Source organism: Zootoca vivipara, chromosome 7 (assembly GCF_963506605.1).
Source record: "Zootoca vivipara chromosome 7, rZooViv1.1, whole genome shotgun sequence".
Taxonomy (NCBI): Eukaryota; Metazoa; Chordata; class Lepidosauria; order Squamata; family Lacertidae; genus Zootoca; species Zootoca vivipara.
Window position 1 is genome coordinate 6,843,273 of NC_083282.1, and position 25,431 is coordinate 6,868,703.

Here is a 25,431-nt window from a genome sequence, read left to right on the forward strand (position 1 = left end):
ACTGGGATATATGATTTAGATTAAGCAAGTTTCAATACCCAGTTTTCTCCAATATTATTCTTATCATATATATTATTTTTCAATACATCCCTGCAAGGTAGACAGGTTATGACTGGTCTGAATTTGCCCACTGACCAGTCTTCATGGTCCAAGCTGTGACTTGAAGCCAGGTTTCCTTGGCCTTAGTCTAACATTTTGAGCCTTACTTGGGTCAAGCCAACTGTCTGTCTGGACCAATATTCTTCCTCTGCCAGGCCCAAATCCTGATACTTTAGGATTTTTTGAAGTGCTAAGCACATATGAAGCACACCACTATAGTTCTTGTTGCTCTTCTTAAGCTTCTTGCAAGTATAAGATATGGGGACAGTGAAACCTCATGAAAATCCAGGTCAAATAATCCCTGCAGTAATGCCCAAATTAACATATTTTCTAACAGATCGAGAAAGAAGACAATTTCTTGGCAAAACAGCAGAAGTGTATTGATTATAGTAAGAGATACGGTTTTGAGCCAAAAAAGATTTATGGATTTATGATGTGCTAATATTCGTGAAGGAGCGTTATGGAATATATATCATTTCTTACGAGGTAGATCAAGGACCTTATGAGAATTCTGCTTTAGAATTATTTTAACATGGGATCACAGCTAGTAGGAAGATTAAAGCATATCTTTTGGGTAAGCGTTTGGTTAGTAACCTTATTGTTAAGTGGTTATTTAGAGATCATGGTTTTGTTGTTCAGTTACGATTAAGAATCCTATTCAGTTTGTGTTATAGTCACATATGATGCTATGATAATAAATAAATAAATAAGAAATAAAAGAGAGAATGGGGGTACGGACCCAGAAGGTCATGATAACAGTCGTGGGGTGCAGAAGCCAACAAACTTCCAATCCCTACGAACTTTCATTCTTTTCAAAAAGTGTATTTCCGTTGCCCTTCATCAAGGATTTTCTGGGTCGTTGGTGCTTCCTAACATGTGGTCTTTGAAGGTTTGAACCTTTTCTATGCATTAGAATGGGGTTCTTGACCAACTTTATAAATAAGGTTATCCCATCTTACACAACTCCTTATTAAATTGGCGCGCGCGCACACACACACACACACACACACACACACACATGTCTGTTCATGGAGAGCGACAAGTTTGTCATTCAACATGCACCCTGATGGACTAATCTCATTGTCTAGATAAATATACAGTAAAGGTAAAGGGGCCCCTGACCATCAGGCCCAGTCGTGTCCGATTCTGGGGCTCATCTCGCTCTATAGGCCGAGGGAGCCGGCGTTTGTCTGCAGACAGCTTCCGGGTCATGTACTTCTGGTGAACCAGAGCAGCGCCCGGAAACGCCGTTTACCTTCCCGCCGGAGCGGTCCCTGTTTATCTACTTGCACTTTGATGTGCTTTTGAACTGCTAGGTGGGCAGGAGCTGGGACTGAGCAACGGGAGCTCACCCCGTTTGCAGGGATTCGACCCGCCGACCTTCTGATCAGCAAGCCCTAGACTCTGTGGTTTAACCCACAGCGCCACCTGGGTCCCTCCTTATTTGTATAATTCAAGTCAGCATGTCAACTTCAGCCTTTCTGTCCATTAAAAGCTCTCCAGTCGTCTCCCAGGTCATTGTCTCTTCCTCCTCATTGATTTCATCCTTCTCCTTATTCCTCTTTCAACCTTCACCTCGGTTGGCCTGCAGGGCCCCTCCTCCTCCTCTTCACTTTCGTTCCTGCTTCTCCTACCTTCTGTTCCCATGACCTTTCTTCTATCCAACTCTTTGCCTCTCTGGGACATTAGGGAGGCTCAGCCAGTCTCTGTCATAAGCTAAATACCACACGGGAGATAATACAGTACTATTCAAATTTGTTCCTGTAATTTTTCTGTGCTGTGGAAAAAATGAGCAAGTGTATTTCTTAACACAGAAGTTTTCAACCTTTTTGGAGTCCACGGCTCCCTTGACCAACTACATTCTTTCTGCAGCACCCCCGTGGGGCTCAGGAGTCCAATCAAGACACCCCTTGCCTGCAGAGCTGGCAGCCTCTCACCCTTTTTTCCAACACCCTCCCTTGTGGAGGGTTCCCTCAGGCTCCTCTCCTCTCCCCTCTCCTTGGGAGTCCTCCAGGCAGCTGCTGCTGACACCCCTGAGCTGCCTCCCTCTGCCCCAAAGAGAGATGCCTCCACACACTGTCCCTCAGCGGCTTGCGAAGCACCCCCTGGCCAGCCCCAAAGGCACCATTCAGCTGCTGAGCCTGTAGCCAGGGCTGCTGCAACCAACAGCTGTGCAAGCTTTGGGAGGGAGAGATGCGAGAGGGCTTCAGAGGAGGGAGGAAAGGAAAGAGGGACAGAGGCCAGTGTTGCCTGTGGAACATCATTCAAGGCACCCCAGGGTGCAACAGCACCCTGGCTGAAAACCACTGTCTTCCAACATTATGTTATGTCCTTTGCCCAATCAATCATTACTGATTTTGTTTGTTCATCTTTCGTATGCCATTCCAACAATAGCTTATACATTCTTGAGAGGTTTTTAAACTTTTGGTTCTATTAATTCTGTTTCCAACTTTGATTTTTCAGATTGAAAACCAATTTTTTAAATCCATTTTAAAGAACTCATTTATCTGACAATACTGCAACCAGCCACTCGATTGATCTTTCATCTGTTCATAAGGCTTTAACTTCACCTGGTCATTTACTTCCATCAACAAATCTTTATATCTTAACCATTTATCTTCCACATTAAACTTTTTGTTGACTTTTGCCTCTAGGGGTGATAACCATCTGGGTGTTTTCCTTTCTAGAAGATCTTTGTATCTGACCCAAACATTGAACAATGACTTTCTTATAATGTGACATTTAAATCGATTATGCACTTTAACTTTGTTGTACCATAAATAATAATGGTAAAATAATAATTTTTATTCTGCTGTCTGTATCTCATTCTCCCTCCAGATTGGAGACCTGCTGTGACTCTGGGGGTCCTAGACTGTGCTGATGCGAGCAACCAGAAAATCTGCTCGGATTTCGGGATCACCGGCTACCCAACACTGAAGGTAACGTTGCCGTTGGGGTAGGTGAGGGCAAGTTCAAGGGTGACGATGCTGCAGCTAGTTCATCTGGATCCTCCTATTGTGCTTAGGATTGATGCTGAATGCCCCTATGCCAGGCATGTCCAACAGGTAGATCGTGATCTACCGGGCACTGGTAGATCACTGGTAGATCATTGGCTCCCCCCAAAGAAGCTGAACAACTGTGGCTCCCTTTTAAAAAAGCTCAAAAATTTACCTCCTCCCTGAAAAAACTCAACAACTTTGGCCCGAAACCCCCCCAAATAGACCTTCCTCCTTCCTAAGAAAAGCTCAACAACTTTTGACCTGAACCCCCCCAAAGGGGGTAGATCACTGCCAGTTTTTAACTCTGTGAGTAGATCACAGTCTCTTAGGAGTTGGCCACCCCTGCCCTATGCCTTTGCAGAAGGCTAGCAGGAGAGCAGGAGCCCCCAAACTGAAGGAGAGGGCCCTTTCTGTAAAACTAGGCCTTTATTCAGAAAGCAAAGCAGGAAAATCTGGCTTGCCTGTTTAAACGGAGAGATTTGATTGATCATATTTCTATGCCTCTTTACAAACAGTAAATAACAGCAGCATAACAAAACACAAAAGAACATCAGAAATGCAGCGTAAATAATATAAAACAATCAACAAACCATCAGTAAAACACCATTAGTGAAACAGCAGCTAAAAAATAAGCTCAACATCACAATTACAGCAAGTCATGTTATATGATTAACAAATCCTTTGTAATCTATAAAACAATGTTAACAGCACTAACAAAATAGCAACTGGGGGGGGGAAGCTAATTGATGTTAAGTTCATACATCTTCTTTGGCGATCACTCATAGCCGAGTAAGATTGTCTTCCATAAACATGGTTTTAACAATGGGTCTGTAAGTGACTGTGGAGGCCAATTCTGGATCCACACGTCCTTCCACAGTGGGGACATAGGTTTCCAGGCGCGAGTTGATCACGGTGAGGGTTTGCCAAGCGTGCCTTTCTCTTAGCACGTTTCTCCCTTGCGTCCTGAGTTCGAGTGTCTTCAAAGCCCATGACACCTTTGGTAAAGGCTGTTCTCCAACTGGAGCGCTCGCAGGCCACTGTTTCCCAATTGTCAGTGTTTATACTACATTTTTCAAGACTTGCCTTGAGACAGTCTTTAAACCTCTTTACGCTTTCCATTTTTAAGTTCATACATACACTTCCCATGTCCCCATGATTAATAATCTTTCACTCTATTCAGTTCATTGAAATATGCATAGAATACACACAGTGCCCATTGCTAAGCCTTCACAGCCCAACGCTGATCCTGCTCGGGTCCTCAGGCCATGGGGGAGACTGTGGGGCAGGGCTGGCGGGAGCCAGTGAGCTTGTAGGCACTGGGCGCTGGTTGAAGGTCCTTCTCACCTATCTCATCTCAGTAATGGAGCTGGTTCTTATACTTCTCTCACAGCAAGGACGGATGGAGCAAATAGGGTTACCTGTGTGTATCTCCAGGAACCCTTCCTAAACGAAAGATTGCAACAATGTCGTCAGAAGCACCTATAAACTTTTACTAGCCTACCTACGTTGCTGTGTTAGCCAATTGTGACCATGGCTCTTTTTGTTTACAAAAGCTTCCCCACCTAGCTATCTGGAAATGGTTCTGATTCACCTGCTTGGCCAGGCAAGCAGAGTGGATAGATATAGATATAGATTAGCAAGCATTTTTATTAAGAGGATAGAACACAGCTGTGTTTAAAAGAAAGCAACTGAAGTGATTTTGAAGTTTAAGCACTTTCCTCGTATGCAAAGTATTTTTTAGAAATAATAGTAATAATATTATTTATTTGTTGTTGTTTTGTTATTGTTTATTACTACAGTGGTACCTCTACTTACGAATAACTCTACTTATGAATGTTTCTATTTACGAACAGAGCTCCGTCCGCCATCTTGGATGCGTTTTAGATAGGATTTTTTCTACTTACGAATTTTTAGATAGGGTTGCTTCGACTTACAGATTTTTTTCTCCCAATGCATTCCTATGGGATTCGACTTACAATTTTTTTTTTTACTTACGAATGTGCGTTCGGAACGTATTAAATTCGTAAGTAGAGGTACCACTGTATTGTTGTTGTTTATATACTGCCCTTCATCTGAAGATCACAGGGTGGTTTACAACATAAAAATGCAAAATGTAAACACAAAATACATTACAAAATGTAAACACAAAATACATAACATAATAATAACAACAACAAAATCACACTCACCCCCCCCCCAAATGTGGTTGCATAGGCAAATCCTATGTTTGCCTTCGTTCCCATGGTCTAGGAATGCAGTAAGTATGAGGGCTGGTTCATATGTGCAAATTGGCTTGTTTTCTGTTTTTTCCTCTGTTCAGCACTTTTCTGCCACTTGATTCACTAGTTGCTCTAGTCTAGGTGAACCCGCACATAGCAAAGGATTACATGGCGAAGAAATAATACCTAAACCTGGTTTCATTCTATGTGAAGGAGCCTCCATGAGCCTGACCATAGCACTGGGCTTGAGAAACTCCCCAATTCCCTTGCTTCCACCTGCATACCTGGGAGGAGGTTTTGTCCTTTTAAATGTTCTAGTTACAGGTAGGTAGCTGTGTTGGTCTGACGTAGTCGAAACAAAATAAAAACATTCCTTCCAGCAGCACCTTAAAGACCAGGCATCCCCAGACTTCGGCCCTCCAGATGTTTTGGACTACAATTCCCATCTTTCCCAATCACTGGTCCTGTTAGCAAGGGATCATGGGAGTTGTAGGCCAAAACATCTGGAGGGCCACAGTTTGGGGATGCCTGTTAAAGACCAACTAAGGTTTTTTATTTTGGTATGAGCTTTCGTGTGCATGCACACGAATGCTCATACCAAAATAAAAAACTTAGTTGGTCTTTACGGTGCTGCTGGAAGGAATTTTTTTTATTTTGTTCCTTTTAAGTGGACATTCATTTGCTGCCCCTACTGCTTCCAGATAATATACCCACAAGTGGGTATGCTGCTACAGTAGTTCCACAGGAACGATCGTGCGAGTGTGCATTAGAAGTTAGAACCAGGAACCGGACACGGCCTTGAAAAGCCTGACGCAATTGCTCCAACAATGTCTGGTCTCCTTTTGTGTGGTACCTTGCCTCTGATCCTCTTTCTGTGTTTATTGTCAAGACCCCATGACTGGTTTGTAGGAAGAAGCCAGGCTCATTCCTGTGGGGACCTTGACTACATTGCTGGGTAGGAATAATTAGTGCCTTTAGAAAACCTTGGGATAAGTGCCAAAACCTCACCAGAAAATGGTTATAAGTGTTCCCAGCTCTCCTTAGGAAAGAATGTTCCTCAGACGCACAGTCATTAGCATTTATATGGTCCTTTTCCTGGGGGCATGAAGATTTTCACAGTATTTCAGCTGCTCTTGCAACATTATTGTAAGGTAAGCCATAGAGCGCATTTGGAGTAAGCTTTAGCGAACAATGGCTTGCATAGTTAAAGCTGTTTTCAAGAATGAGGTGAGATTTGAACTGGGAACCTTCCAGTTCTGGACTCTAAATTGCTATCATGATTTGATGGACCTGTGTGATCTATCCCGGAGGCATGTACTGGAATCCGTTGAAAGGAAAGTTAGGGCAGCCCCAAGGAATCCAGGCACAGAGAAACCATGGCTAGTCTAATGGCATACTAAGATGGATGCGTTGCATCAAGAAATAGATGCAGTGCATCCGTCTTAGTGTGCCATTAGAATAGCCATAGTTTCTCTGTGCCCAGAAGCTCTCCTTTCTACATGGGCTGTGGGGGGTAGCAATCCCTTCCCTAACCTTCTGGCAACATTATATGACACACGGCAGGGATGTGTGTTCAGCGCCGGTGCTAGGGCTTTTTGCGCCCTAGGCTAAATCACCTTCTGGCGCCTCCCCCCGGCACATGTGTCATGACGCGTGCACAACGCCGCTGACGCCGCTGCGTCCCCTCCATAGGCGGGAGGGCGCTGAGCTCTCATTTTGGCTCGCACGCCTCCCGCCTATGGAGGGGACGGTGTGAGCTCTTCAGCGGCTGCGGCAGCGAGCAAGCGTTAGCGTCGGCAGCAACAGCACCCATAGCTGAAGGCTTCAGCTACGGGCACTGCCACCGCTCGCTTGCTGCTCCCGGCGCTGGCGGCAGCGTGGGCGGCAGGCAGTGGGCAGGCTCGCCAGCACCCCCTCCATTTCAGGGGCAGAGCCAAGCAGCCGCCCGCCAGGCTCCGGCGGGCGGGCGGCAGGCAGGAGGCTCTACAGCGCCCCCTCCATTTTGGCGCCCTAGGCCATGGCCTAGTTTGCCTAAATGGAGGCACCAGCCCGGTGTGTGTCAATAGGTAGGGTTGTTCTATATAAAACCTGGAATGCTTCGGTGCACAGCACAAAAACGCAACCGTTGGCCATCAGAGAAGAACCCAGGAATCTCCATTTCCACCTACAGCATGTAAAGTAAACCAAGAGCCCTCAGCCCTCGCTATTACGAAACAGAATCTTAAAACGTCCTGGGAATTTCTGCTAAAGAGCCAGGTGGGGTTTCAAGGTGGAACCCTCGGTGAATAGAAATGCCCGCCACTGCAGTGTAAAGCTCACCCCTCCATTCCCACAGCGTGGGGTTCAACTTGCCTCAAAAGCTGTTTTGTTTTCTAGCCAGAAAGAGCCAGCGATGCTGTCTGGGGGCGCAGCAGTCAGTGAGAAAAGGGATCCATCGTCCCATGTGACCTGGGAGGGTGATGGTGGTAGGGACTTGACAGGTCTTCTACAAACCTGCCACTTAAGCACAATTTTAATCCAATGACACAATTTGGGTTCAGTTGTTACAGAATCCCCGGGAGAGGGTTAAGGCCAAACTAGATACAGTGGTGCCTCGCTTAACGAATGCCCTGCTTAACGAAATTTCCGCTTAACGAAAGGTTTTTTCTAGCGGAGGTTGCCTCGCTAGACAAATGCGTTTTACGAAAAATTCGTCTAGCGAATCGCGGTTTCCCATAGGAATGCATTGAAATTCAATTAATGTGTTCCTATGGGCAAAAAACAATTCAAAACAATTCAATGCATTCCTATGGGATTCGCTAGACGAATTTTTCGTTATAAGAAAAGACCCGTGGAATGAATTAAATTCGTCTAGCGAGGCACCACTGTATAGCTCAGGACATAGGCATCAGTTCCTAGGGGTCAAAGCAGTCTCGCCTCCCCCCCCCACCCCATGTGTTTTTAGGGGCCAGGGGCAAATGGCAGCTTAGGAGGGTGGGGACTGATAATAATAGGGGGGGGGAATACAGTCATCAGGACAGGAGTGCCTGGCGTGCTATGGTCCATGGGATCACGAAGAGTCTGACACGACTAAACGACTAAACAACAACAACACTCATCTATTTCCCAGTGCTGCTGGCGCCTAGACCCATCAGAGAAGTGTTAAATGGTTAAATTCAACATGTTACAAGTTATATTCACTTTTTTAAAAAAAGTGCAGGAGATCCTATTCAGAGATCTCCAGCATTAGTTTTACAGGCATGCCTCCCTCCCTCTCTCCCACTTGCAAATGCTTTTATTCCGCTGCTTGCTAGAAGCCTTCTAAGATCTCCGGGGAAACCTGATGATGTGGCACTGACCTCCACTTTCCCTTTCGCTCACGCACTGCCTACTCCTGCAAACAGATTCCAGGGCCAGCCCATTAAACAAACATTTGAGGTGGGTACCTTGAGGCAGGTAGGAAGTAAATAAATACACAGCTGGCAGGGAACGCTTGAGGATGGAGCGAAAGCTGAACGAAGCACATACAGCCAGCAATCGGGAGCAGAATAAACTGTCACCCAGGGAGGGTAGCCAAGGGGACCTTACTGAGCTGACAATATTTCCCACAAAATAAACCATTTTCTGTAACAGAAGAACTAGCAAACGTAAGGATTACCTTGCTCGATGGGACCAGAGCATTCCGTTTCGAAGGTAATCGCTTGGAGAATGGGCTGTATCATCTGCTTTGGATGCTACAGGTAGGGCCCAGGTGGAGCCTCTGCCTGAAGCCCTGGAAAGAGCTGCTGCTTGTCAGTCTAGCCCAGAGGACACTAGCCTGCCACTCTCCAAATCTTGTTGAACTACTACTCCCATCAGGCCCTGCCAGCACAGCCCAATGGCCAGGGTTGCTCATCAGCAACACCTGGGAGGGCTGCAAGGTTACACCACAGTACTGGTCCAGACAGCAGTGAGATGGATGGGCTGCGAAGCAAGCATCTTCCTGTGTTCCTAGGCCAGTGATGGGCAACCTTTTGAGCTTGGTGTGTCAAAATTCGCCAAAAAACCGAGCATAACTCGGGTGGTGTGTCACTTCGAGAAAAAAACCATAATTTCGTGATATTGATAGTTTAAATAACAAAAAGTATAATTGTAATATACAGTGGTGCCTCGCTAGACGAAATTAATTCGTTCCACGGGTCTTTTCTTATAGCGAAAAAATTCGTCTAGCGAATCCCATAGGAATGCATTAAATTTTTTTTGAATTTTTTTTGCCCATAGGAACGCATTAATTGAATTTCAATGCATTCCTATGGGAAACCGCGATTCGCTAGACGAATTTTTCGTAAAACGCATTCATCTAGCGAGGTAACCTCCGCTCGAAAAATCCTTTCGTTAAGCGGAAATTTCGTTAAGCAAGGCATTCGTTAAGTGAGGCACCACTGTATAACTGTATTTAATAATCCAAAAACTAATTATTTAACCAAACCAAACCAAACCAAAAACCCATTATTTATCACAAAGTGCCCAGAGTTGTTGAGCTTTTTGGGGGGAGCTGCTGACCAAAGTTTTGGAGGGTTTTTTGGGGTGCAAAAGTTGCTTTGCTTTTTGGTGGGGATGCCCCAAAGCTGCTGTGCTTTTTTGGGGGGGAAAGAGAACAGAAATAAATGACAAATAATACCTTCGTTGGAACTAACACGCAGCACCGACATAGTCTGCCAAAGCGCCAAAAAACCCAGCACAGAACGGGTTAAAAAACGAATGCTGTTACACCCAATCATCGTCTGCCAAAGCGCCAGAAAAAAACAGCACAGAAAGGGTTAAAAACCAATCTCTGGCTACCAGCAACAACAACAAAAAAAAGGATCCGGGTTTTAACAGTGGAGACAAGCTGTAGCGTGAGGAGGAGCGGGAGAACAAATGGGGGGGGGACAACAACAGCAGCGTGAATGGGCAGATGGAGCGTGTGCCAGCAGTGAGGGCTCTGCGTGTCACGTCTGACACGCGTGTCATAGGTTCACCATCACTGTCCTAGGCCTAATAGGGCAGGAGCAGAGAACCTGTGGCCTCAGGCCTAATTTAATGAGGCAGTAGGGGCATGGGGGGGGAGCCCAAACGCAAGCAAGCAGTTTGGACAACTGTTCAAGAGAAGAAGAAGAAGAAGAAGAAGAAGAAGAAGAGTTTGGATTTGATATTATTTCTTGGTAGTCTCAAAGCGGATAACATTCTCCTTTCCCTTCCTCCCCCACAACAAACACTCTGTGAGGTGAGTGGGGCTGAGAGACTTCAGAGAAGTGTGACTAGTCCAAGGTCACCCAGCAGCTGCATGTGGAGGAGTGGAGCAGAAAGAGCAGTCGGCCCTTTCCCCTGGAAGCCTGAGCGTGAGAGAAGTGGGTGGCAGAAAAGCGGAAAGGATTGCCCAGCCTGCTCTTGGTTCTGGTCCTCTCTGCTGCTACCACGAGGCCCTTGATAGCTCACCCCTGAACGAACGTGGCCCTCGACAGGTAAAGGGCCCCACCACAGCACTTTGCCCACTCGCAGCTCCCAGCAAATGTCACTACTAGCTGCCTTCAGCAGTTTAGGCAGAAGGCTCAGGTTTGTGTGTAATCCTAGTAATCCAGGAAGGGAGAAAAGCGAAGGCAAGCACTGAAACTGATTTGTAAAAATGTTACGAGAGACGTTGCACATACTTTTGTAAATCAAGGAAATCTTCAATATATTTTTTTTAATAAAGCTACGGTGATTGCTAAAAAATTTTTTCAATATGTAGGGGCTGCAATATTCTGCCCCCCGTTGTTGTTGTTTTGCTTTAACAGCGTTCTTTGGAGATGAAGGTTTCTCAAAATGTGCTTTGTTTGAAAATTTGACTGGGGAGATGAATAGGCGAAGGAGCCCCCCTTTCAAGCTTCTCTGCCTTTCTGGGGCCTCCACTGAGCACTCGGACAGGGCCTGTGAGGGCTCCTCTCAGCTTGTGCTGCTGCTTCAATATGTGGGGAGAAAGGAACTCAGCTTTGGAGTTCATTCGATTGTGTGCCTCTAGACGTGCAGCCTTACAAGCTCTGTTTGTTCACTGGGACCTTTGCCAGGAGTTAGACCGCCAAGTGGATTTATTTCTCCCCCCCCCACCTCCCTTTTGGCTCTGAGAGTTTTTGTTCTCTCTCTTTTTCTTTATTGTTTGCTTTCCCCCTTTTTGTGACACCTAATCAGCCTGTGCCTAGAGAACCTCCAAGGCAGGATTGCTAACAGCGCTGGAGGAGTGTACAAAAAAAGAAGGAAGATCTCCCTTATCTCGGACTGCTTGTTCCTTTCTGAAGGTCTCTGAGCACTTGCTGTCCTAGCTTAGCAGCACTTGACAAAATTCCCACAGTGAGGCTGAGGGCACAGGCTGGTCACAGCCCGAGGTTGCCTGCTCACAGCTCACAGCTTCCATGGATTTTACTCTGAATCATAGAATCGTAGAGTTGGAAGAGACCACAAGGGCCATCCAGTCCAACCCCCTGCCGAGCAGGAAACACCATCAAAGCATTCTTGACATATGCCTGTCAATCCTCTGCTTAAAGACCTCCAAAGAAGGAGACTCCACCACACTCCTTGGTAGCAAATTCCACTGCCGAACAGCTCTTACTGTCAGGAAGTTCTTTCTAATGTTTAGGTGGAAACTTATTTCTTGTAGTTTGAATCCATTGCTCCGTGTCCGCTTCTCTGGAGCAGCAGAAAACAACCTTTCTCCCTCCTCTAAATGACATCCTTTTATATATTTGAACATGGCTATCATATCACCCCATAACCTTTGCTTCTCCAGGCTAAACATGCCCAGCTCCCTAAGCCGTTCCTCATAAGGCATCGTTTCCAGGCCTTTGACCATTTTGGTTGCCCTCCTCTGGACATGTTCCAGCTTGTCAGTATCCTTCTTGAACTGTGGTGCCCAGAACTGGAAACAGTATTCCAGGTGAGGTCTGACCAGAGCAGAATACAGTGGTACTATTACTTCCCTTGATCTAGATGCTATACTCCTATTGATGCAGCCCAGAATTGCATTGGCTTTTTTAGCTGCTGCATCACACTGCTTACTCATGTCAAGTTTGTGGTCTACCAAGACTCCTAGCCAGAGCTTGTGGCCCATCAAGCCCAACAAAGCCCACAGACTGCTTATTGTGCTTGCCAGCCCTCCCACATTTAGGTTAAAAGGTAACCTCTGGATGATTATGTTATAAGAAAAATACCTCTAATTCCCTTATGGGGTATCCAGAGCCCGTATAGAGTCCCTCAGGAGATCTTGATATCAGTTGAAGAGAAAGCAGAGGCCAGTCAGAGTATATTGAAAGCAAAGCGGCTAGTAAGCCTGATCTTTATTAAAGGAAATAAACTGTTGCAACAGGGTCCCCGCTCACCACACGCTGGAGGGAGGAGAACCCTGAACAATGGTGCACAAGCCCCTCTAAAGACTTTTGAAATTGCCCACCCTGTAGCCCAAGGACCCCCTCCCCCATACATCACAGAAGGAGACGCCTCCAGCAGAAATTTGAGAGTGTTGCTTCTCTCCTGACTGCCTGATAATGCCTTACTTGATTGCATTTTCTAGGTAGCCTGGCCATTCCTTTGAGATGGTAAATACTTTAGTTCCCGAATCTCTTACGCATATTGATAGCTCAGCTTAACAGATGCTTGCCAGACTGCATTTGAAAAGGGAGGGACATGGGTGGCACAACCGAGTGAGCTCTGTCCCTGCTCCTGCCAACCTAGCAGTTTGAATGCATGCCAGTGCAAGTAGATAAATAGGTATGGCTCCGGTGGGAAGGTAAACGGCGTTTCCATGCACTGCTCTGGTTCGCCAGAAGCGGCTTAGTCCTGCTGGCCACATGACCCAGAAAGCTGTCTGTGGACAAACGCTGGCTCCCTCGACTGAAAGCAAGATGAGCGCCACAACCCCATAGTCGCCTTTGACTGGACTTAACCGTCCAGGGGTCCTTTACCTTTTTGAATTGGGAGGTGTAAGCCCCTACAGTCCAAAGACAATCGGAAAGCTTTTCCCATTTCCTTCCTCCTTACAGAGAAATATTTGAGGTCAATTTGGGAGAGTCAAAATGGCTTCAGGATTGTTCTCCTGTACTATTTCAGACAGGTGGTTTATATACTTGTATACCTTGTACATTTATGAACATTTATTCTATATTTGAGACCTTAGAATTCTTATAAAAGTTAAGTCCCATCAAAGGTGACTATGGGGTTGCGGCGCTCATCTCACTTTTCAGGCTGAGGGAGCTGGCGTTTGTTCGCAGGCAGCTTTCTGGGTCGTGTGGCCAGCATGACTAAACCGCTTCTGGCACAACGGGACTGTGACAAGTGACAAGCACACGAAAACGCCATTAGGTTTCCCGAGGCCCTGCTTGGCTTGGCGGGTTGAGCTGGTCTGCTTTAACGGATCTGCTGCAGCTGCAAAACAGGATGCAGGCTCAGATCCTCGCACCTTTGCTCCTTCGCTTTCCCTTTGCCAATCCCTCCCTCCCACTTGCCAAAGCAAACTGTGTGCTCTTGAGTTGCTCAACGGCAGTTGGAAGGGGTGGGCCATAGTTGGAGCAGGGTTTTGGAAAACAGGGGTTTCGCCATCTCATTTTGCAACGCTTGATATTTCATTCTGTATCCAATGGTTTTGCAAAACCAATAGCTGGCAGTTTGACCACATCCCACCAAATTGCAATCTAAACTCTACCCAACCCCAGCCACCAATCCATCGGCATGTACAAACAGCAGCATAATGTATCCATATTAAATACCATACACATACTCGAACATGCAGTGCTCTCGCAGAAAAAGTGAAATGGGGGCAGGCGAACTTGAGGAACTTCCCTTTTCTGGGGAAAAGGAAGAGGGACCCAATTTGCTGTTCTCAGGGGTGGAATCTGATAATATTTCATAATACAGCTCCCTGTGCGAGGCCAAAATTTGGTGCTGTCAAATGGATCTTCTCAATTATGGACCTTCTCCATTTTGCACCCCCTTGGCTTGGCACCCTGGAAGGGGGGGCAAGGACGCCTGCCCAACATTGCCATTCTTCTCCAAAATGTACAGGGTTTGGCTGCACTCATCCTCTTTTCCGGCTCCATATCTGTTTAAGAGGTGGGTATCTCCCCAGGTTTCAACCTTACAACTCAGCCGCTTAGGCAATTGGAGGCACAGTAACAGACTTGCCAAAAGCTAATCTTCAAAAGCAAAACCTAACCGTAGGGTCTCTTTCCTTTCAGTTTTTCAAGGCATTCTCCAAGAAGCCCGAGGATGGTGTCCGACTTCACCGTATGTATCCTGAAGTTAATTCCTACCTAAGCTAGAAGCGAGAAGTTATGGCTGAAGTTTAGTTTACCGAGCTGGGCCTGCCTAGAGAGGGGTATCCACTCCCCATCCTCCAAGCTCATGAATCAGAGGGCTTATGGAGGAATTATAGGGCCCCGCTAATCAAATCCGGTGGTCACCCTCCATAAAATGCCCCCTAGGTCGTTGATGGGTCAATCCACAATCTCTTTGAACTTTCCCACCCTTTCCCCTCCGTGATGTCTCTTAATTTGATCAGGAAATGTCAACATGCCCCTCATCTCACAACCAGCAGCGTGAGAAGACCAATTCCACGCTTTCATTTTAATTTCCATTTTTGTCTCAGGATTCATATTCCCCTCCAAATCAAACTCGAGATGGGGCTTCTTTGTCCCCCTGTGTTTCTAGGCAGATTAATGGCTTTCCTGGAAGTCCTTCGCTCTCGTACTGGGCCTGTGTGTCTGAAGGCACACACATAATCATAATCAAGAATCCCATAATCAAGAAAAGAAAAGCACCCAAAGGGAGGATCGTGCGCTTGTTCTTCCTCACCTGGGGAAGGTTCATTATTGCAGAGTTTGAGAAATTCTGCAGGAGGAAAGTCTCCAAAATGATTCATGTTTTCTGGAAAGGGAATCCCCATTCAGGCATGAAGACTGAAGATTGCACTTGGAGAAAAGATAGTATCTGTCTGACATGAGCCACGTAGGAGTTAAGTTGGGAGTGGTTCCCTGGCAGTATTTAGGTCTAAGCGTAGGGTTGTGAATATGTGTTGCAGCCTGGCATAATGTTTATCTCGTATCCAGGCAGCATTTATTTTGTCTCTCGATTCCCAGGCCCAGATTGCTTCCTGCCACCAAAAGGTAGAGTAAGGAGAATGCCTGACTTTGAGTAGCACCATCCCATAATGATCCCAAGGAATCCGACATGAGAGAAGCTGCTGTTGTGCATTTCCTAGGATATGGCAGGTGCCTGAGAGCAGGGCGCATGTAGGCCGGTGCAGAGCTCCTGGCCTGAATTGTGATCCCGATATGCTTTCTTCCTTGCACAGATAAAGGAGACGACATTCGGAGCCTGAGAGAGTCCATCATCACCTCATTAGAGAGCCACAGAGACCTGTGGCCTCCTGCCTGCCCCCCACTGGAGCCAATTAGGTAATTTGGGCGGAGAATGCACCATAGCATGAAAAACAATTATAGCAATGCAAAGCCTAGTATGTATGGGCAGGGCCGGTGCGTCCATTTAGGCGGACTAGGCCATTGCCTAGGGCGCGAAAATGGAGGGGGCGCTGCCGAGCCTGCCCCGCAAAACCCCCGCGCCACCGCCGACCTCCCAAGGCGCGCGCTTGCGCTCCTCCCACCTATGGAGGGGACGTCGAGAGTTCCCCAGCGGCAGCGGCCGCCGCAAGTGAGCAAGTGGCGGCGGTAGTGGCGGCAAGCAGCCGAAGCCTTCAGCTATGGGCGCTGCCGCCGCCCGCCCGCTCGCTCACCCGCTCACTCACCAAGGAGCCCCCAGCATCCCCTCCACAGGCGGGAGGAGTGCAAGCCAAAAGGAGAGCTCAGCGCCCTCCTGCCCACGGAGGGGACGCTGTGAGCTCCCCAGCGGCTGCAGCGAGCAAGCAGTGGCAGCGCCCGCAGCTGAAGCCTTCAGCTATGGGCGCTGCTGCCGCCGCCACTCACTCGCTACAGCCACCAATGGAGGGGATGCAGGGGCATCAGCGGTGTGCGTGCGTGCGTCATGAAGGTGTTTTTGTCTAGGGTGCAAAAAGCCCTAGCACCGCTCCTGTGTATGGGCTTTCCCAGACTTGTGAATTCACTCACCCTTTGCAAAATTTCCATTGACTCCCTCTTAGAGGGGTAAACTGAATAGAGTCAAGAAATATCAGTATCCAATTGGCATTTATTAATCACTTCTACTAGGAATCATAAAATGTAAAAAGTAGGGGAAGCAGGTCTAATGAATAATGATACCATACTTCTCAACCTCTGTGCTGAGATGGCTGGACCTGACGCGCTTTAACAAGTATATAAGGACTCTGAGCCCCATGTCTGAGAATACTGTTGTATCGTGGAATCTTATGATCAAATGCAGAGGTTCCTCATTGAGAGGGGAGACGCACTCTGGACACCCATGCCCCTTAATTCTGAAGCTTATAGTTTCTTTTTTTTTAACATGCTATACCTTGTAAACTTATTTCCACCCCAAGTCCTTTTTGACCCCCTTTCAGACCCCCCCCCCCAGGTCTCCATTCACCCCCTTCACAGTCCCAGTGACCCCAGGGGGCCAATATCAAGCACTTTGAGAAACCTTGTCCTGGTATGTTTAACAACAACAACAAGGCTCTATTATCTGGGATGCTTCCAGCATTTCTATGCCAAGCAGGTTTTTATGACTTAAGAAGAAAGAGAATCAATTTCAGACTCAAGACTTCGATGCAATGGGGATTACGTCTGTTAAAAATCCTCCACGGACCTCCCAAATTTCAACCCATTTATTCTTGACTCACCCACGTGGGGAAAGAAGCAGTAACGGGAGCTATGACACAAGTTTCTGTATATTTAGGTTCTTGAACCATACATTTCCCCACATGAGGACAATAACTGTCACGGAAGCTGCTATTTACCAGACGCCTATGTGCCTTTTGAATACAGCTGGAAATGGGAGGTCTAAATTGGTGCATATTCCACATGTGAGCTGAAGTAACAGCTAAGAGGAGAGTTGCTGTTCTTTTCCATCCATCCACCCAATTTCCCGCCTTTTTCCCAGACAGGGACTCAAGGCAGCTTGCAGCTATAAACATAGAAAGGAAAAAATCTTTAAAAACCAGTGAAACACTTATGGAATCAAAACTGTATATGAATAGATATGATCTATTAGAAACATACAGATAATTGCAATAACATCACGGCACCAGCCCTTTCATTAAAAGGAGTTAGTTCTCAAAAGACTTCCTGCTTGATGTGTGGGATTGAATGTTAGACATAGGTGTTGCTGCAATTTAGGGTTGGCTTCCGGGTAACATTCCACAATGGTGTTTTGAAATCTACACACACAGATATGTAGATCTAGATGTCTTACGTATTTCATCGATGGCTTCAGCTCCCTTCCTGCAATAGGCTCCCAATAAATCTGACATCATGCTTCAGCCCCAGCTGGTTTGTAGAATCATAGATTGTTATCTAGGCCAACCCCCTGCAATGTAGGAATCTTTTGCCCAATGTGGGGCTCGAACCCACACCCCTGAGTTAAGAGTCTCATGGCTGCTCTAAGCTGTGCAAAAGGTGGGAGGTTTCTCCAGTGTTTTTTTTCCTGGGGGGGGGGAACGCACGGGTACGCATACCCCTAAACATTTTGTGAATCTAAGTTTGGCCTCATTGAGGGGCAGTATTTCAATATGAGTAGGAAAACGACCCCTAACGATTTTTTTCAAGAAAAAAAGCACCGAGTTTCTCTGATCAGCTTTCTTGGAAGCTATAGATTAGAACATGCCCTTCTCTGTCACTTTCAAATTTCCCTGCCCTGTTCAATGCCTAAGACAGTCAAAGCCTTTTCAAGGGAAGTCAAGGAGACCTACAGGTATAACTTGGATTACGGGGCACAGTAAAGTCAGAGCTGGGTCTTCAGAATCCGATGGTCTTCGTATGCAAACTGTTTTGCTGAATTCATTCCATGCCTTATAATTATTATTATTATTATTATTATTATTATTATTATTATTTATTCCCCGCCCATGAGAAGCACTGGTGGGTGGGTATTTTGAACTGGCGGTACTTATTTTATCAGGATATTTATAACCTATTTTTCACCCCTAACAAGGGCCCCTAAGGCATTACACCAAAAGTAACACATTAATATTTATTTATGTATTTATATTTATTAAATTTCTACACCACCCTTCATCCAAGGATCACAACGGGGTGGTTTACAGTGTCAAAAACAAAAATACCTACTATAGTGACAAACAAAAGCAATACCCCTCCCCACAGTTTTGAAGGGCATTGATTGTGTAATTAGCCAAAGGTTGTTTATTTGTTTTTTGCCTGGTGACTAAAAATATGTAGTAAAGGCCCCAGGCAAGCCTCCTTGGGGAGAGTGTTCCACAAGGGGGAAACCACTGGAGAAAAGGCCTGTTCTGGTGTTGTTAATCTTCAAACTTCTCACAGAGGAGGCACGCAAAGAAAGCCCTCAGATAATGATTGTAGGGTCTGGGTTTGGTTCATACCGGGAGAGGTGGTTCTTGAGGTATTGCGTCCCTGGGCCATGTAAGGCTTTACGGGTCAAAACTAGCACTTTGAATTTGGCCCAGAAATTAATTGGCAGCCAGTGCAGTTGGGTCAGGACTGTCGTTATATGCTGAAACCATCTTGCCCCATGAGCAACCTGGCCGCTGAATTCTGCATCAGCTGAAGTTTCCAAACAGTCTTCAGAGGCAGCCCTATGTATAATCATAGCTGCCAAGTACCCCGTTTTCCCCGGGAAACCCCTGTTTTTACTTACCTTTTCCCGGTGGTCCCCCGTATCACTTCATCTCCCGTTTTTCTCCGTTATTTTCTCCTGCCGGCGGCCATTTCCCCCCCTTCTGATCTGCCCTCCTATGGGCACCAAAAATGGCCGCCGCTGGCTTCAAAAGTCGCATCTACGCATGACCGGAAGTGCGTAGATGCGACTTCCAGTGTTGGCGGCGGCCATTTTTTGGTGCCCATACATGGGCGGGGCGACACCGGAAGTTGCGTCGACCCACTTCCGGTCATGCGTAGAAGCTACTTTTGAAGTCGGCGGCGGCCATTTTGGGTGCCCATAGAAGGGCAAAGCGACACCGGAAGTTACGTCGACGCAACTTCCGGTGTCACACGGCTGCCAGTCCCGGATTCTGCAGTATAATGTGTTGTGGTAATCTAACCTAGAGGTTACCAGGCCATAGGCACCAGTAGTTAGGCTATCCTTGTCCAGATGGGTGTAGCTGGGCCACCAGCCAAAGCTGATAGAAGCCACTCTGCGCCTCCAAGGCCTCTTAAGCCTCAAGCGACAGCAAAGTGTCCAGATGTACCCCCAAGCTATGTACCTGCTCTTTGGCGTAGAGCCCCATCAAGAGCAGGCAATCTCCCAGCCATGTGGTGTAGGGAACCACCCACTAACAGTGCCTCGGTCTTATCTGGATTGAGCTTTAGTTTGTTGGTTCTCATCCAGCCCATTACCAAGGCAAGAACATCCATTGCCTCACCTGCAGCTGTAAAGGAGAAGTGGAGCTGAGTGTTTTCAGCACATTGCCGGCAACATACTCCAAACCTCTGGATAACGCCACTCAGCAGTTTCATGTAGATGCTAAACAGCATAGGGGACAAAATAAAAAAATTCCTTCAGTAGCACCTTAAAGACCAACTAAGTTTTTATTTTGGTATGAGCTTTCGTGTGCATGCACACTTCTTCAGATACAATTGAAACAGAAGTGTCAGACCCTTATATATATATAGAGGGTGGTGGGGGTGGGTGGGAATGGGTGATGGGCTGATGGGAGTGGTAAACCTGTAGATGGCTGTTAACGACTGTTGATGACTACAATTAGTCCTGGGGGGGGGGGGAGCAAGGGATGAGGCACTAAAGAAAGCTTGATCATGCATAATGAGCCAGGTTCTTTCATTTAGTCAGAAAGATTATGTCAGTTTGTACCTGTGCAAGTTTCTTGGTGAGGTTGATGGACTTCCATTTCATGCGGCTCAATGTGGTGCCTTCCATAGTTCTAGTTACAGGTAGGTAGCCGTGTTGGTCTGAGTCGAAGCAAAATAAAAAAAATTCCTTCAGTAGCACCTTAAAGACCAACTAAGTTTTTATTTTGGTATGAGCTTTCGTGTGCATGCACACTTCTTCAGATACACTTGAAACAGAAGTGTCAGGCCCTCATATATATACAGAGGGTGGTGGGGGTGGGTGGGAATGGGTGATAGGGGACAAAATTGAACCCAAATTGAAGGTTCCATGGGGCTTAAGAACACTTCCCAAGCACCACCCTCTGGGAACAACCATTCAGGGAGGACCAGAACCATCATAAAGCGATACCACCCACCCCTAACTCGGACAGCCATTCCAGAGCCAAACCGTGGTTGATGGTATTGAAAGCCACTGAGAGGTTGAGGAGAATTAACAGGGATACATTTCCCCTGTCTGCCTCCCCAAAAAGGTCATCGTTCAGAGCAACCAAGGCAGTCTCTGTGTGAAAATCGGGCCTAAACCCTGATTGAAATGGATCTAGAAAACCCGTTTCCTCCAAGAGTGCCTGGATCTGGTCCACAACCAAAAATTAAAACAATAAAACCGGATGAAGAAAAGAGCAGAAAATGTTTCAAAACGAAAAGCAGAATCAAGTGTCCGCATACTGAAAGGCACACAGAACAGAAGTGTGTTTCACTGGCGTGGGAAAGTAAACGGCGTTTGTTCATCGGCGGCTGTCAAGCCTTTGTTTTAGTGTTACCTGCTCCAGGCTATTGTACTCCAAATAGCAGCTGAGCAGTTCAGTTCCAGAATGCTGCAGCTTCCTGTTCGACTCCTCCTTTGTGCGTCTTAAGTGATTAGTCTTCAGTCCAAGTTTATGCATTTGGTCTGGAGATACAATTATCCACTCAGAGTACATGCGCTGATGTTCCATTCATCTCCTGCAAGGAAATGGGTGATTAGAGGAACCGACCTGTTAACATGTTTTAGACGGCTTATGGCTCACAAACTCAGAACATGACAGAGGATTCTAACTTGCCCAGGCTGCATACAGCGTTTGGAAAGGCTGGCTTCTAACAATTATTTACCGTTTACTGAAACATCTAATAACTATCCGGTTTTCAGAAAACAGTTGGTTTTTATGTTCGCAAGCCATCTTGAGGCTTTCACACGTCACGCAAGCAGACCAGAATCGCCACTGCCTGGGGCTAACTTTATTTATATTAATAAAGTATCCATCAGCCGCCAATCTCATAAAAATATCAGGGTGCCACAACGCAACTCTCTCACACAATAAAAAATAAAGCACCATTAAAAGCTGAGTGAGAGATTTTACTTTCTTGGGCCCCTTGATCACTGCAGATGGTGACAGCAGTCACGAAATTAAAAGACACCTGCTTCTTGGGAGAAAAGCAATGACAAACCTAGACAGCATCTTAAAAAGCAGAGACATCACCTTGCCGACAAAGGTCCGTATAGTTAAAGCTATGGTTTTCCCAGTAGTGATGTATGGAAGTGAGAGCTGGACCATAAAGAAGGCTGATCGCCGAAGAATTGATGCTTTTGAATTATGGTGCTGGAGGAGACTCTTGAGAGTCCCATGGACTGCAAGAAAATCAAATCTATCCATTTGAAGGAAATCAGCCCTGAGTGCTCACTGGAAGGACAGATCATGAAGCTGAGGCTCCAATACTTTGGCCACCTCATGAGAAGAGAAGACTCCCTGGAAAAGACCCTGATGTTGGGAAAGATTGAGGGCACAAGGAGAAGGGGACGACAGAGGATGAGATGGTTGGACAGTGTTCTCGAAGCTACGAACATGAGTTTGACCAAACTGCGGAAGGCAGTGCAAGACAGGAGTGCCTGGCGTGCTATGGTCCATGGGGTCACGAAGCGTCGGACACGGCTAAATGACTAAACAACAACAAAAGCTGTAATCATTAAAAGGTCTTAAATTATAAAAAGGTCACCAAGAGATGCCTGAAAATCAGTATCAGGGGTGTCTTTTTGTGGCTTTAGAAATCATAGCACTGATCCTTAGGCAATGGAGATGTAAGTGGGCGTATTCCTGCATTGCAGTGGGTTGGACTAGATGATCCTCAGGGTCCCTTCCAACTCTACAATGCAATGAATCCATGATATTATGGAGGAGGAGAGCTATTTTGGGCTGCAGCTCCGTATCTCTTGTAATGAATTCCACCCTGGCATGCACAGGCACCAGCTGTGAAGCTTTTCGCACCACTGATCCCCATGCCAAGAAAACAACAACGAACCACCTGTTAAATTTCTGTATTGGGCCGCTCTCTTAAGAACACAAAAATAGGGCTGGTAAGGTGTCGAGCCAACCATCCCATAATAATCCCCCACAGGGCCATAGATCCAGGTAGATTAAAAGCTCAGTGCTGTTCCATACTGCGCCCAGGAAAAAAAATTATGAGCGACCGGGAGGATCTCCTCCAACAGCGGGGAAGTTGAGATGTCTGAATCTGTGTGAAATAATGGTTTGCCCTGTACTTAAAGCAGAGTTGCTCAGCGTGTGTGTTGCTCTTTGTCGTTTGCAGTGCGGCAGAACTTCACGACTTCTTCCACACAAACAACGTGACTTATTTGGCCCTGATATTTGAAAAGGAGGACTCCTTTTTGGGCAGAGAGGTGAGTCTTAATGGACTGATTGACAATCAATGTATGCATTGCAGCAGGCTAGCTTTAGAGAAGTAAGTGGGTCCCTTGCTCTTTTATTCTGCAAATGGCCCCCTGCAGGTCTGCATGGAAATATGGGGTGACTTTTTCTTTTTTAAGAAAGTTGTTTATTAATTATATGGAACTACGCAAGATGTCCCTTATCTGTACGAATACATTCCCTCTGGGAATGTTTGACAGTCCTTCATTCCTTTTCCTGCTCAGGCATCATTGGGAAGTGGAGCCAATGTAAAACAAACTGCATCTTCTCTCCCTTTTGTAACAGAATAGAAAATTGGAGATAACTGCATTCAGTGGGCATGCTTGGCACAAAATAGTCTAGCTGCCACTGTACCCCCAAAGCCCTGAATCCAAGTCTCTCCTTTTTTTGTTGAGCCTTCCCTTGTGGGTTTTCCACCTTTTCCCCCATTATGTTTGCTGCCTCTTTGGGGTCCCTTCTTTACAATCAGAGGTATACCTAGTGGTTGGTATTGCGGTAAAGTGCTGGGCATGTGTGTGTGTGTAACTGTGTGTGTGTGTAACAGTGTGTGTGTGTAACAGTGTGTAACACAAGGGACAATGATACCTGTGACACAAGGGATACCTTTGTCTGCAATGTAGTCAACTGACAAATAGGAATGATATACTGGAGCAGGAAGCCTGAACAATGCTTTCTTCTGGCTAGCATCTTTCACTCCTAGAAGGAAGTGTTTTGGTTGCTTCACAGTACTTCTAGTTTCTTCAAGAGCATTAAGCGTAATCTCCTTTGCAAACTGTACGATTAGCAAAAGCAAACTTGGATTAAGCAAAACAACAGGATCCTGTGCTTTCACAAGGAGCTGCTTCAGCATCCTTTTCCTGGCAGGCTAAGCTAGAACTTCTGGCTTCAGGTCAGACTCAGGCAAGCCAAGTCACACAGGCCTTTTATACCAAAATAATATATAGACTACGCGGGTGGCACTGTGGTGTAAACCACAAAGCCCTAGAGCTTGCTGATTGGAAGGTTGGCGGTTCGAATCCCTGCGATGGGGTGAGCTCCTGTTGCTCGGTCCTAGCTCCTGCCAACCTAGCAGTTCGAAAGCACGTCAAAGTGCAAGTAGATAAATAGGTACCGCTCCGGCGGGAAGGTAAACGGCGTTTCTGTGCGCTGCTCTGGTTTCCCAGAAGCGGCTTAGTCCTGCTGGCCACATGACCCAGAAAAACTGTCTGCGGACAAACGCCGGCTCCCTCGGCCAGTAAAGTGAGATGAGCGCCACAACCCCAGAGTCGTTGTGACTGGACGTAACTGTCAGGGGTCCTTTACCTTTACCTTTTTAATATAAATACATGAGAAAAGAATCTACCCCTCTACAACACTCCCAGGGTGGTGGCCAGCTCCATGATGTGAGAGCTCTGCGTTTTGACTCAAGTCAGCCAGCAGAGAAAAGTACAGAAAATTCACCTGCATGTGCGCACAACACAAACAAATATCCCCCCCCCCGGCAGCCTCTACCCACCCTGGCTCACTTTCTGAGTCTGTTGATCTCTCCCTTATTTCTCTCTTTTGCAGTTAACTTCCCTGAAGACTTGGGAATGGGGGAGGAGGAGGAGCAGATAATGTTAGCAGCCCCGAAAAGAGATCAGTAAGGGATGTTTAGAGAGACCCCCTTTCATTGTGCATGCACACGGTTTTCAGTGCACGCCCGCTTTCTCTGCCTGCTGGCAGGAGAGCCTTCCAAATTTTGCCCAGGCAGAGCTCTCGCAAGGTTTTCCATGACTAAGGCATTGGGAGTATTGCACATACAGTACTGGTAAAGGCGGGCAAATCCCTGGCAAAGAGGTGGGAAGCAAGCATTTGTCATTCCTTTTGTGGATGTTCTCGTCAGATGACTCGCCAGTACTTTTAGCAGTTTGAAATTCAGCAAAATTACACACACACTGGGCAACTGGTTTCAGAGGCAGCTGGAGTTTCTGTTGGAGAAGGGAAGGGTAAAAGTGTTTCTTCTACAGCTGGCACACCTGTGCCATTCCTGCTTCACCTATACCAGGCACGTTCAACAGGTAGATCGTGATCTACCGGTAGATCAGTGGACGTCTGTGGTAGATCACTGATAGGTCACTGGCTCCCCTAAAAGAAGTTCAACATTTTAGCCCTTCGTGGGGCTTCCCTCCTCCCTAAAAAAAAGCTTACTAACTTTGACCTGAACCCCCAAAATGGGGGTAGATCACTGCCAGTTTTACTCATATTGAAGTACTGCCCCTCAATGAGGCCAAACTTAGATTCACAAAATGTTTAGGGGTATGCGTACCCCTGCTTCCCCCCAGAAAAAAGCACTGGTTAGAGAAGACCCCGTTTGCATGGGACGCATTCAACACTGAGTCTTGTATGCACACATTATGCTCACCACAACTCTACCTGTTGAGAGTTCAGAAGGCCCTTCCACCAACAGGCAGAGAAAACAAACAAGCGCAGTTCCTCTAATGAA

General features: G+C 46.6%; 1 protein-coding gene across 1 annotated transcript in view; it reads left to right on the forward strand.

The window, feature by feature from the left end:
• QSOX1 (quiescin sulfhydryl oxidase 1) overlaps positions 1-25,431 on the forward strand; it is an 86,463-nt gene that overhangs the window by 22,826 nt on the left and 38,206 nt on the right. The window contains exons 2-5 of the mRNA XM_035122015.2: positions 2,938-3,038; positions 14,518-14,566; positions 15,633-15,735; positions 22,849-22,939. Of these exons, the coding sequence (XP_034977906.2) occupies positions 2,938-3,038; positions 14,518-14,566; positions 15,633-15,735; positions 22,849-22,939 (344 nt within the window). The remainder of the gene's footprint in view (positions 1-2,937; positions 3,039-14,517; positions 14,567-15,632; positions 15,736-22,848; positions 22,940-25,431) is intronic.